The sequence below is a fragment of the Sturnira hondurensis genome, unplaced genomic scaffold (genome assembly GCF_014824575.4).
Source record: "Sturnira hondurensis isolate 20B ecotype Veracruz unplaced genomic scaffold, ASM1482457v3 Scaffold0013299, whole genome shotgun sequence".
In the NCBI taxonomy this organism is placed as follows: domain Eukaryota; kingdom Metazoa; phylum Chordata; class Mammalia; order Chiroptera; family Phyllostomidae; genus Sturnira; species Sturnira hondurensis.
Window position 1 is genome coordinate 10,452,199 of NW_028085930.1, and position 13,904 is coordinate 10,466,102.

The following is a 13,904-nucleotide window of genomic DNA, read 5'->3' on the forward strand; positions in this document are numbered from 1 at the left end:
GGCGTTCATCAAACATTCTTTCCAGGCCTCCAATGCCCTGAGTTACATAGCAAGCCCTGCCTCCCGCTGACTCCCCAGCTCAAAAAAGAAAAGAACCCACTTTCTACTCATACCATAAAGGTGAAAAATTAGCGGCATATATACAAATGCACGTTTGCATGTATTTTAAGTGCAAAACTCATTGATCTTTGCGTACCAAAGTAGTTTCAATCCCAACTCTGCACTGAAGTTCTGAGAGGACTATTTTATAGCACTGAACTGGCTATGCCTACTAGGAATATTTCAAGATGGGATATTGCTTTACCACCTACCACACTTTACATTCTCATGATCGATATGTGGGCCCACAACCATAAACAGTGCTAAAAATCATGGCTTAATCTGAAACAGGGAGATCTCAACAGCAAAACCTCTTCTGGTCAGCAGCTTGGGGCCATACAACCATGCAGCTGCTACATGTACCACTGCTCCCAAATTCTGAGATTAGATCAAAGCTCTCCAACAGTAGAGTCTGCAGCAAATTCGCCTAAATTTTCACTCAAATACTAAGAAATGTTTCAAAAATTCAAAATATTCCATATGTTGGAATAAATGTGTGGTGAGAATTTGCATGCTTCCGTACAGAAATGGGAGAAATACACATTAAAAACAGGAGCAGTATGGGAAAATACATATTTCTAAATAAATACATGCAATCATAATAATCAAATATTTTGTTTTTACCTTAAATGTTGTCAAATGAGGAAGGACTATAGGCCATTTGACAGAAGAATTGTTTCTTAAAATCCTGAAAATCTGTTCCCCCCCCCCTTTTAATATTGAAGAAACACACACCCAGGTTGCTGACGACTCTCAGAGAGCGGCTTGTGTTGTAGTTTTCGAGTTCTCGGCTGTGAACAAGTGCATATGTGAGGGCTGGCCGTGCATGTGCAAGCATGTACTTTGCCTGCATTAAATAAAATCGCAACACAACAGCAAGTGCATCCACTCATTCATGTGTGCCTGCAGTCCACCTCGAGGAGACTGAAAATATAAATACAAGCTGCTATTTTGGTGTGATCACACGAATATGGCAGCTTGTGTGTTTTTTTTCTCTCTAACATTTTAACACTGGGCAGATTGTCTGCATTAACACACACCCAAATCAATTCTGCTCTGAAATTGCTTGTAAAATCTTCCTTCCCTGAGGAATTTCTTTTTTGAGTAAAAAAAAATGGGCTTTGAGAAGAAGAAGATACCAACATGTAGGACATCTTAAATTCATAAAGTGTGACAACCAAGTCATACTTTACAGAGTAGTGACGGTATTTCTCCCAACACAGACATTGTGGGGAAGATGGACTTTAAATAAACAAACAAAGAAATTCCCCCAAATAAACAAACAAGTTAACTTTGCAAAATCAGTTTTGAATAGCAATGATATAGAAAAAATTTTCAAAGTAGTCTCATTTTAAGCTGCCTACTACAATGTAACATAATAACAAAACTTGACCAAAACCTCAGATAAGACTCGTACACTGTAAAAGTTTATGAACATTTCTTAAGGGCAGGGAAAGGAAGTAAAAGTAAATACTTAGCACAGTCCATATCTAAAATTCACTATCAAAAAATGCAGACATTCATATCATATACTATATAAAAGTATAACAACGGTGAATTATCTACAGTGCCTGCCAACAGAATTTCTTGTTCTATATCTATGCTGTCCCATACAATAGCCATTAGCACTTGAAATATGGCTATGATGCATGAAAAAACTTCCTTTCAAATGTTTTTATGCTAATTAATTTAAATTTAAATAGCAACAGGAGCTTGGTGGGTATCAAATTGGACAGTGCATATCTATAGTTTTAAAGAGAACTTCAGCAATTATTAGTGAATCCACACAATATCAAATAAAGAGCTAAAAATAACTGAGGAGACAATACATTATGTCAGCAGCTTGGCCCATGTGTGAACTATAAACGAAAGGAAGCATTAGTTTGAGAAAGTTGGATCTTTACAGATCTAACCATTTCATGGAGATTTAAGTAGGAAAGAATGTAATTAACTGACAAATGAGCTAGCTGCCTGAACTGCTAGCTGCAATAACCCTATAATAACCACAAAACACACAAAAAAGACCAAAAACCGAAGAGGACTAACAAATCCAATAGGCAATCAGATAAACTTCTTTAAAAAAGATGTTATTTATTTATTTTTAGATAAAGGGGAAGGGAGGGAGAATGAGCAAGAGAAATATTAACCTGCGGATGCCTTTTGTGCACCTCCCCCTGGGGACCTGGCCCACAACCCAGGCCTGTACCCTGACTGGGAATCGAACCTGCGACCCTTTGGTTCACAGGCTGCTGCTCAATCCACTGGGCCACACTAGCCAGGGTGATAAACTTTTAAATATAGTCAAAGTTATAGTGCTAAAAGTAAATTAAAAAACTTTAATCTTACAATGGAAGTCTGGAGAAGGGGAACATATCTGAAGAAGAGATGATACTATTTGGTAATAGCTTATAAATATGTTAATTTGCAAATGATGTTATAAACACAATAAATATGCTTTTAGAATAGACCTCAATAGACCAAATAACAGACTTCTTTGGCATCTAATATGGAAATGGAAATGATATTTTATTCTGAACTCAATACTTCCCATCATTTTAAATAATACTGAATTTCATTTAATATTACAGCCTTTGAAGCATGAAAAAATTGGTTCGGAATGGACATTTCAAGCTCTGAATTAGAAATGCTGTAAAATGGAACTCCTTGATTTACCTTTTGATTATCAGTTTTTTTTCCAGTAATAAAAATGAGAATAGTAACAATCTCATTAGGCTGAGATAAAGAACAATTAATTGAAATGAATACAAAACCCTTTGAGGCAAAAATGGGTTAGCAGAATAAAAGAATATTAAAATTAGTTGAAAGAGGAGATAATATTTAATACAGTGACATATTCAGATCAAATAAATTCAATAATGACTGCAACAATGCAGCTCATGAGATGAAATTATCTTGTTTAAACTAGGGATAGAAGGCTGATAACAGTATTTTTTTCAAGTGTGCTTATATCTCCAAAGACTGAGAAGGTTAAAGATTGTTAATATTAACACAGTACAACTGATCATAAGTGATAAGACTCACAATCAATGAGCATTTCTTAAACATCAACTTGACTCTACACACAGAGACAAAACAAAATTAGGTCCATGCCATAGAGGGGCTCACCATTAGGTTTCAAAGATGAGAACTGGGTGAACACCAGGGCTCTTGTACTTACTATTTCTATTCTAGCACCAGTTATGTTGGACTACAGCTTTTTGTACTGCTTTCTCTATTAGATTTTGAGCTTCTTAAGGGTCCAGGTCATATTTATCTTGGCATCTCCAGTGCCTGGCACCAGGAGGCAATTAATATAAATATACTAAATATACTGGCAGACTGAATACCTTGGCAAGTCTAAATAAATATAAGACTAAACAAAATTAAATAGTATCATCAAAAAGTTATTAAGAGGGAGGGGGCAGGAGAGGCAGGTACAGGGGGAATAAATTATGATGGGCAGAGACTGGAGGGGGTGAACACACAAAACAGTGAACAGATGATATGTTGTAGAGTTGTGCACCTGAAACCTGTATAATCTTGTTATACCTAGTAAACCTTGTCACCTAATAAATCCAATAAAAAAGAAAAAGTTATTAAGAAAATTCTACTAGAACACAGAATAGGCATAAAGTATTTCCAATTGTAAAGAATGGAAAATGCTCCATTAGATTGGTGATGAACTTAGGCTTTGAAGGATGAATTACCAGGAATCTAACAGGGAGGAGGGGATTAGTAGCACTCCCAGGGTCCAGTAAAGCAAAACATGGAAAATGGAAAGCAAAGCCTGTTCAGGGCATAATGCCATAGCACTGGTCTGAAAGGGCACTGTGGAGGGACCTCAGGTGTCTCGTTCTGCATACGAGGAGTCTAGACTTTGCTTCTCCATCCTAACAAGTGAAAAGCTGAGTGACTGAAGATCAGTAACTCTTCCTGGATCTCTAAGAATGGGGAAGACACAGGACAAACTGCTGTCCCTAAAACTGGAGAGACAGGCAAATACAGGGAGTCAGAGCTTATTAGAGAGACTCAGAAGTGGGAACCAGCGCAGGGGCAGGAAAGCAGGAACTGTAACTGACAAGCTACTGGGAGCTCCGTGTAAATAACTCCGTGAGTTAAATATTCCAGGTGGACCTGTCACAGAGGGGTCCACAATATTGTGAGATTTACTTCTGGGAGAACACAAGGTTTCCACAGTAATATCAGAGAAAAATCCCCCCAGTTTCCATCAGAGGGAAGGGAAAAATAAGCCATTGTGAACACAGCACCCTGTTCTTAACAAGGCCTGCCCTCAGGGAAGTGCAGCCGTCCTGTCCCATCTAAGCAAGGGGCGGGGATGTTGTTGCTGAGACAGAAACACTTATGAAGGCCAGAGGCCTGGGCTCACTAAAGACTGAGACTTAATTACAGGACTGAAGAACACTTCCTCTCCCCTTCATTTTATCACCATCTTATTAAAGGCCTATTTATAGCAGTTCCTTTTACCTATACATTTTGTCTATCAAGAAAAAATTAGAAGACATACCAAAAGGTAAAAAGCACAATTTAAAGAGACAAAACAAATGCCAGAACAAGCCAAGGCAGATATACTAGAATTAGGAGTTAAGGAATTTTTAAAAACTATGGTAACTATGTAATGGGGGGATCTCCCCAACCCTGGGAAATGGGGAGGGTGGAGAAGCAATGAAGACAGTGCATGTGTGTGTTACCCCAGCAACTGGGATGACGCACCATAACATGCACACAAAAAGGGCACACAACACCGGCACCGAAAACCAGGAAGTTGATTGGATGGGAGGGGTGTCCTCTCTCATCTGTGGGCTGAGTTTTCTACAGCCGGGGACCCAGACAGAGGGATTCCAAGTCAGGGAGCCATCAGGTTTTGGGTAGGAGGGCAGGGAGAAGGATCTGGGTAGAAGGGCACGGGGAAGTCCAGGGCAGGAGCTCACAGAAGCTCAGCCGGTGGACTGAGAGACACTTAGAGCAACATGTCCCACAGCCCTCCTCCAGGAGGAAAGCCAGGTGGCTGCAGTTCTGCAGCAGTTCTGCCTCTGGTGAGAGATCAGCAAGCCCTGTGCCCCGCCCCCAGGCAGGGAGCCAAAGCAGCTGTCACTGACCTTTGGCCCACACAGTCAGGTGCGGGCACAGCAAGCCCCATACCCTTCCCTCAGGTGGGCCGGTGCAGCCTGGGAGGATCAGGCCCCAGGTCCCTCCCTGAGTGCTTCAGGTCAGGCCTGTAGCACTATGGGTACTGTTTTCAAGGCTGGTAAGAAGGGGGTGGTGGGGTGGGGAGAAGAGATCAGGGCCAGCAAGTCCTGAGAGAAGGCCCAGAAAAAAGCAAAGTGCCCCACCTCCATGTACAGAGCAGAGGGAAACTGTGGCGGCAGACACCACCAGCAGATTGCTTGCTCTTCCGGCAGCACCAAGAAATCATTCATACACACATACACATTATGACTATAGATACAAGTTGCATTTTCTTTCCACTGGACTCTATCTCTGAGTTATTGCCTATAGGTGGCAGGCAGTGGAACCCCACTGGTTGTTCAGTTACAACTATACTAAGAGCTCCATAGAAAATAGTAAGAGCATGTAACAACAGATGGGCAATGTGAGCAGAGAGATGGAAATCTTAAGAAAGAAGCAAAAAAGAAATGCTACATTACACTGTAACAAGTAAAGAATGCCTTTGATGGACTCATTAGAAGACTGAAGCTGGGTGAGGAAAGAATCTCTCAGCTAGAGAATATGTTGAGTCCTTGAATACTAAAAAGCAAAGAGAATAATGACTGAAAAAACCAACAGACAGAAAACCCAAGGATTGTGGGACAACTATAACAGGTGTAACATACACTGAATGGGAATATCAAAAGTAGAAGACAGATATAAAGGAACAGAATAAACATTTGAAACAATAATGGCTGAGAAATTCCCCAAATTCCCAAACCACAGATCCACAAAGCTAGGAGAAAACCACTCCAGATAAAGGCCAAAAAAACAGCACCCAGGCATGTCACCTTCGGACCACCAAAAAAAAAGAGAGAGAGAGAGAGAAAAGATAAGAAAAAGTCATTAAAGAAGAAAAAAACTCTTACCCAATATAAAAACTCCTCTATTGGAATAAAGATAAGAATCACCTCCAGCTTCTCAGAAACCATGCAACCAAGAAGAAAATGGAGTGAAATATTTAAAATGCTTAGAGAATAATAAAACAATCCAGAACTCTGCACCTGTGAAATTATCTTTCAAAACGGAGAAATAAAAATAGTCTCAAAAACACAAAAATAGGGAATTTGTTACCAGTAGACCTACCAAACAAGGAGTTATTTTAAAAGTTCTTCAGTGAAAAGAAAAATAAGGTAGATCAGAAGTTCAGGTGTACATAAAGGAAGAACATAAGAAGAAATATATAAGTAAAGGTAAAATAAAAACATTTACTTTTCTAATTTTTAATTATTAAAATACAATTTGATCAAAATAATACCACCAATAATGCATTCAACTATGTAAGCTACATGTGTGCATGTACATACGTATATGCATATGGATGTGTGTATGTATATATATGCTTATATATCAGTGAAAAATTGACAGAAATGATAAGCACGAAGGAGCCATTAAGGAGGAATTAGGATTATTTTGTCATTATAAGGTACATGCACTACCTGTGAAGTGGTATAGTGTTTTTTGAAAGTGGATTTGGTTTAGTTGAAATGTATATTGCAAATTCTAGGGCAGTCACTAAAAAGGTAACAAAAGAAATATAACCAATTTGCTAAGAAAAAAGAAAAAAATAATATAAAATGCTCAATTAATACAATGAAAGGCAGAAGACAAAAACTGGAACAAAAAACAGGGGTAACAAAGAGAAAACAATAACAAACATAATGGATGATAATCCAGCTATATCTACAATGATTCTGAACATCAGTGGTCCAAATGCACCAATTAAGAGACAGATTATAAGCACAAATCAAAAAAAATAAGACCCAACTATATGTTGGCTACAAGAAACCCACTTTAAATATAAAGACTCATGTGTTGTACATTAAAAGTAAATGAATGAAGAACATACCATGCAAACACTAAAAAAGACAAAAAGTGCATTACATAATAATAAAGGGGTCAATTCTCCAGGAAGTCACAACAATCTTTATTATGTATGACTCTAAGCAAAGAGCATTGGACTACGTGAGGAAAAAGACTACTAAAATTACAAAGAGAAGTAGGAGAATCCTCTAACCTGGTTGGCAATTTCAACACTCCACAGTGAGAACCACACAGATCTGGCAGGCAGAAAATCAGAGAGGAAACCGCTGAACTCAGCAACATCATCAATCTACTGGACATCACTGACATCTATACACTCCATCAAACAACAGCAAATGCACGTTCCTCTCAAGTTTACATGGAATAGTCACAACATAGACCTCATTCTGGACCATAAAACACACCTTAACATATTTGACAGAATAGAAATCATACAATGTCTATTCTCAGACCACAATGGAATTAAACTAGAAATCAATAACAGAAAGATAAATGGAAACCCTACAAAGGAACTGTGTGTGCGTGTGTTAAGAAGCAAGTCCATTCTTCTGTAGACCACAGAGAGTCAGAAACTTGAAGATTAAGCAAGCATTACGAGTAGAAACGTGCTTTGAGAAAACAGGGCTGTTACACGTGGATAGTATCAGAGGAGACAGGTAAGAGATCCAAGAGAACAATTAAACTAGAGACCCAGGAGGAGGTAAAAAGAACCTGAAACAGAGTGGTACACATGGAGCAGAGCTGATGTGAGACCACTACATACAATGACTCCCTAATTCGTATTTAAAAATATGAAATGTATATCCTCAATCTGTCTATTCTTAACCTTCTTTAGTCTATCACTGACACCACTCAACTCAGAATACTGCAAATGATTTGTTGCTGCCTTCACCTTGACCCCACTATCAGAGCAGCCAGAATTACCTTTCTAGATAGGACACCCCTGCTCACTGCCCTCTAACGGCTTCCCATTGCCATTGGAATGAAATCCGCACTCCCTCCTGTGGTCTACACATAGGACTTGTTTGTCCGGCATCTGATCTCCTCTCCATTTCCCTATTTAAATCGCTCTCCTCCAGCCATAACTGCGTTCCCTTTGTTCCTCTAAATACTGAGTTCATGAGTATTTTAACTGAGGGACTTTGCACCAGCTATTTCCTCTGCCTGGAATGGTCTTCCCCTAGATCTTCACATGATTGGCTTTAAAATTTTTTGAGTGTATCACCTCAAATGTCATCTTCTCAGAGAGGCCTTTTCTGATCACTATTCCTAAAGCAGCCATCTCCTCCAGCTGTTCTATTACCCATCTTTATTTCTTCACGGCAATCACCACCCTCTACAATGGCCCTCCTTATCTATACATGCCTATTGTGTCGCCCCGCCACCAACCCCCTACACTAAAATGACATCCTGTGATGGCAGGACCTTGTCTGCCTTAGGCAACACTCTATCCCCACAACGCAAAGGATCCTCCTGGAACAGAGTAGACAGTCAATAAACAGACACTGTGTAACAATCACTGAGCTGTACTTCCTTTCTTCTCCTTTTGCATCATGAGCTGCTTTACAGACTGCATTGAAAACCATGCATTTTAGATCACATAGTGCCTTATAAAGACTGTATCACCTAGAGTAGTAAAATTATTCAAGGTATGCAGCTTTTATGATGAGGCAATTTAGTGGCTTTAAAATAAGAATGACAGTCGTACCCCACAAGCTAAGTTACCTGCCACAAAATATACAGTGAGCTGACGAGGAAACTTACTCTAAATGTGGAAAGGCCCACAGGGAGCTTTCAGGGAGAAAAGTTAATGCAGTCTCTCCCACCTATGCAATGAACTACAAGGCCTCCTGGCTGCCTTCTCTGAATCTCGGGTTTGCTAACTCAATTAAAATGTACCATTGGAAATAAATTTTAGGAAAACAATTAGCCATATATGTGATATATATACACATACACATTTTTATAAGAAATACACATAGAATATATGAACCCCAACAGTTATAAGAATACGGCTTCCAAGAAAGACTTTCTAACACAGCAAAGCAAAACTGCCAGAGCTAAGTAACAAAATGCCGAACAGGCCTCCAGTGCCACTTCCTCCTCAGTCTGGCTATTGGAATTTTATTTTCCTTTTCTTGCTTGCCATTTTTTTTTAACCAACCTGCCTATGTGGCCTTTGAGTGTGTCCATTTCCATCTAATAACAGTAGAGAGATGGATTATCATGCTTATTAGCCACTTCAGGCTGAAGTTGTCAAGTTTTCTAAGAAAACTGCCTCACATTTTTTAAAAAAACAGATACCTTTACTGCTTGGTTAGCAATATATACCTTGCATTTTGCTTTTAGAGGCTTGTTTTACGGCCATTGATCACCTAGTGTCTTAAACGACTGATGAGGAAATTCATTCTTTTTGTTTTATTCAACAAGCACTAACTGAGCGCCCCCTGCGCACCAACACGATGGCACTCTGCTTTCGGAGACCGGCAGCGGACAGGTCCAGCACTGCTCCCACACCTCTGAGGGTGGCTTCCCTGTAACTGTCACTCCTGGAAACCGGGTAACTCGCGCTCATCAAAATGATACTGTACCTCCCACCCCCATCGACTATCGCCAATCTTCTAAGAGTTGGTTGTAGTCATAATTCCCCTGAATTCTTCTCATTTTATAACAAATTTCATGTATTAAATATGTGGAATAACCTTAACAGTAGTCCGGGTCATCTGATTATCTGTGCTTAGATCTGGAAAGTGAGGGATATCAGAAAGCCAGAGGCCTTGACACCATAATGGATCTAACAGGACTGGAACTAAAAGTAGGCAGACAGGCAAAGCTACATAAGGGCTCAGAAGGTACCAGAGATACATGACTGTGCACATACCAGGCTCATCCTAGACCCCCACAATGACATCAAATTTACTAACATGTATGTGATTGTTTACAGTTTAAAGTATGAATGTATCTCATTTATAACTATTACAACATATACTCACTCATCTATAGAAATACTGTGAGGGTATTACCATCATCCCCCTTTTTCAGAGAAGTACAGAGAGGAAAAAGACATTCATTGAAAATAATTTGCCCAAATTATAGCGCATGTTTCTAGAACTTACTCGAGGCTCTTGCTACACAAATTCCATGTACTTCTTACTACTCAACCCAGAAAGATGAAGTCAATGTACAAAAAGTTATGGATATTGACTATATGCTAAGTAAGAAACTACCTTTTCACATGGTAAATACTGAGCAGACTGAGAGAAGAGGTTGTTCTCAAGTCTCAATGGCTTCAAGGTGAACAGAAAAAAGAGGGGTAAAAATAATAGTTGTCATTTCTAAAAGTAATTTGGCTTGAAAGGAATTCAAAGGTGTAAAGCAAGAGATAAATCTTTCTAGCAATACCAATATTATGAATATATAATGTAACCTTAATCATAGCATATGACTCCAAATAATCATTGGAAATTGAAAAATAATTAAATATTATTTTAAGAGTATCACATCTATATATGAGTATTATATAAACATAATAATTTTTATTTGAAAAAGGACACAGAAATCTATATTTTAAGAACAGACGATGATAGTTATCAAAACTTGGACAAAATAACTTTGTTATTAACACATGGCTTCTCTATGGATGTTGCATTTTGCTAAAATACAAAAAGGCAACACTAATTTGAATTATTGAAAGTAATTTATAAATAGCTCTACATACGTTCTTGTGACATCCTGGTCAATCATTGACCGAAGTTCTTTATCTTGGAAAAATTTGTTCCAAAGACTCTGAAATAAGGAGAACAATCTATTTAAAATATTCCCATACCTTTGCTTGGCTTTTATTATCTCAATTTAATAATTTAAATAATAACATTTATCCTTCTCTGAGTTATTTCACATTGCAGATAGGAAACCTGAACTAGAGTAATTTTTATCAAAATTTAGTTTACTTTCCAAAACACATCCTTATTCTAACATTTATTTTCCCTGTGATGTTACTGTGTATGTTTAATTTTTCCATTATCAATATAAAGTGGGTGATACTTTTGCTATTATCCGCCCACTACTACTCCCTACAACAACAACAAGGTCTGCTTGGGTTCGAGCAGGTCCACAGCCTGGCTAGTCCCAGTGACCTGACCTGAATTCCCAATACTCTAAGAAAAACATGTAATGTGCCCTGGCTGGCGTAGCTCAGTGGATTGAGCACAGGCCTGCGAACCAGAGGATCGTGGTTCGATTCCCAGTCAGGGCACTTTCCCTGGGTTGCAGGCCAGTTCCCAGCATGAGACGCACAAGAGGCAACCATACACTGATATTTCTCTCCCTTTCTCCTTCCCTTCCCTTCTAAACATAAATAAATAAAATCTTTAAAAAATATGTAATGTTTTCTGCAAAGCTTGGTCTTCTAATCAAATAGATTTTATGTACTTTTCAAAATGTGAATTTAAGCAAAGCTTGAAAATTTACTTAACAATATTTTATGCTGCTGTACCATAGACTGTATTATAATAATTATATGTATCAGAATAAAAAAATGTTAATATTACATATTAACTGGAATTTTTTTCTGGTAGCAGGGGAATTAGGATTTAGAGCAGTAATGAAAGAAGTTATACAACACCCGTAAAGTAGGAATTATGAATTATGAATTATTCATAATTAATAATTATGAATTATTCCTATCCTTCCTGAGAAGATGAGTGAAGGTAGGCCTAATCTTCTTCCTGATCTTTGAAAAGGTTCCTCATGGACTCATTACAAATGGCTTCCTTTCTTCTTGTGAGTTAGTCTGACCACATGAGCCTTCTCTATTTTCCTCATAAAGGGAGGTTGTCCTCCCTACCCTTGGTAAAGCAGTTCCATCCTCTTCTTATGCTTTTCTCTCTTCCCCTTCCTGTCACAGATCCCCTCAGGACTTCCCTGTAGTCCACTCCCCGGAAACAGACCATGTACGTCCTACAACACGGTATGTCCATGGCAGGAAATAGTGCCCATCGGGTTTTAGGTGGGATAACATGCGGGGTTCAAAAAAATAGCTCCTTTTATGGTGACTGATAACCAGGTGACAAACATTAAAGACGAACTTTACCCCTTCGTCCTGGGAAAGGGGGTTATTGATCATCAAGTCCTGCTGGCCCACGACCTTCCTTGGGTTCGTGATGTGCTGGGAAGGAAGGAGAGAAAGAAAACACACGAAGATGAGAGGCCACGGGACTTGAAAGCATACGTTTGAAAACAATTATATTCATTAAAGTACAACTCACTATTTCTTTGATGTTGCTGTACCATGCTCTTAGTTCTTTACTTTTACTTATCCACTGACTTTTATCTTGAGGAAGAACACAAAGAAATAGCTGTCGAGAGAAAAAAAAAGAAACTTCTGTAAAAATCATAAGTAAATGTGAAACTATGCCACCCAGAATCACCTGAAAATTGAGATATTCATATTCCTGGAATTTCATATTCCTATCATTATAATTCTTGATAAATTACAGTTGGAGATATGTAAGAAATGTTTATTTGGACAATTCAAAATGTGAACAAAGGCCAGAACAAAAAACAAACCCAAGATCCCAAAAGCTACACCACGAAATGTAATCAACTTTCTCTTATTTTTAGTAAAAGTGAACAAAAAAATTCACTGAGGTTCAAGTATAATTTTGACTTTATAGTCCTGAATTGCCATGTTAGTGAAGTACCGTTTGGGGGTAAGAGAGGACCTTAACAGGCCTAAGGCCCAGTGAGTAATTTTAAGGTTAGGATTTGTCTTCAATGAAGCAGGTAAGGAACAGAGAAGAGCAATCTGAGGACACAGCCTGAGAAGTGAAGTCATTCCTTTATAGCAGAAAATTTAATTTACAACTAGCAATCTGCTTATGAAAATAACAAGCATTCTTAAAAAGACAAATCTGATTTAATTTCACTTTACACAACATGAAAATAAATCTGGATTTGAGTTTATTTTCAGCGAATGAAGGGTACTAAAAGTTAAACAACAAAGAATGGGGGGTGAGGCACAAATATTTGTATACAAATTTCCATCAGTAGGTCTCCTGCCTTTACCGCCTGCATCTAACAGAAGAAAAATGTATTTTAATTATTAAATCTAAATTATTAAATCTAAAACTGTCTACTACATCATGTTTTCTTACTGTCTTCACTTGCACACTCTGGATGCTCAAAGCATGCAAAACTACCCCAGACAATTTTCAATAGAAATCATTTTAGAAACGAGACAAACCTAAATTAATTCATTTTAAGAGAAAGAGGGACAGTAGTTCCAAGCAATTAAAAAGATAATTGCAGATTATCTTTTGCTAACCAATGGCCCTTTCTCTTGGAAAGACATTGACCTAATTTCCCTTCACTTCTTGCTGCCCTACACTTTGTGTTTACAAAGTGACATAAAAATTCTTTTCTATCTGCTCTTTCTGAAGACAAAAGGGAAGATGACTGAACAATGGCACAAGATGTAACAGGAACCTGAGAGGTAAGCCCCTCTGCTCCTGCCCAGCATCAGGGATCTCTGCAAAGCCTGTGGGGAACGCGCAGGGGCTGCTCTGAGTTCTGGCAGCATCAAATGAGATGAAAAGACATTATTTCCTCTACCACCACCAGTTACTCAGAATGAAGGTGCTTCAACCTCATCAGTAAATGTCCTACGAAAGACAAATATGGATGGCCAAAAAATCGAGAGTGAAGTCTCTTGGAAAATTCAGTGACCCCCGCATGGGCAGTCTTCCAGGGCATCC

General features: G+C 38.5%; 1 protein-coding gene across 4 annotated transcripts in view; it reads right to left on the bottom strand.

Annotated features, from left to right (window-relative positions):
- The window catches only part of TBC1D5 (TBC1 domain family member 5), a 476,007-nt gene that overhangs the window by 205,526 nt on the left and 256,577 nt on the right, over positions 1-13,904 (bottom strand). For all 4 annotated transcript variants that reach the window (XM_037061363.1, XM_037061360.1, XM_037061361.1 and 1 more), the window contains 3 exons: positions 12,417-12,506; positions 12,242-12,316; positions 10,868-10,935 (listed from right to left, as the gene is read on the bottom strand). In XM_037061363.1, the coding sequence (XP_036917258.1) occupies positions 10,868-10,935; positions 12,242-12,316; positions 12,417-12,506 (233 nt within the window). The remainder of the gene's footprint in view (positions 1-10,867; positions 10,936-12,241; positions 12,317-12,416; positions 12,507-13,904) is intronic.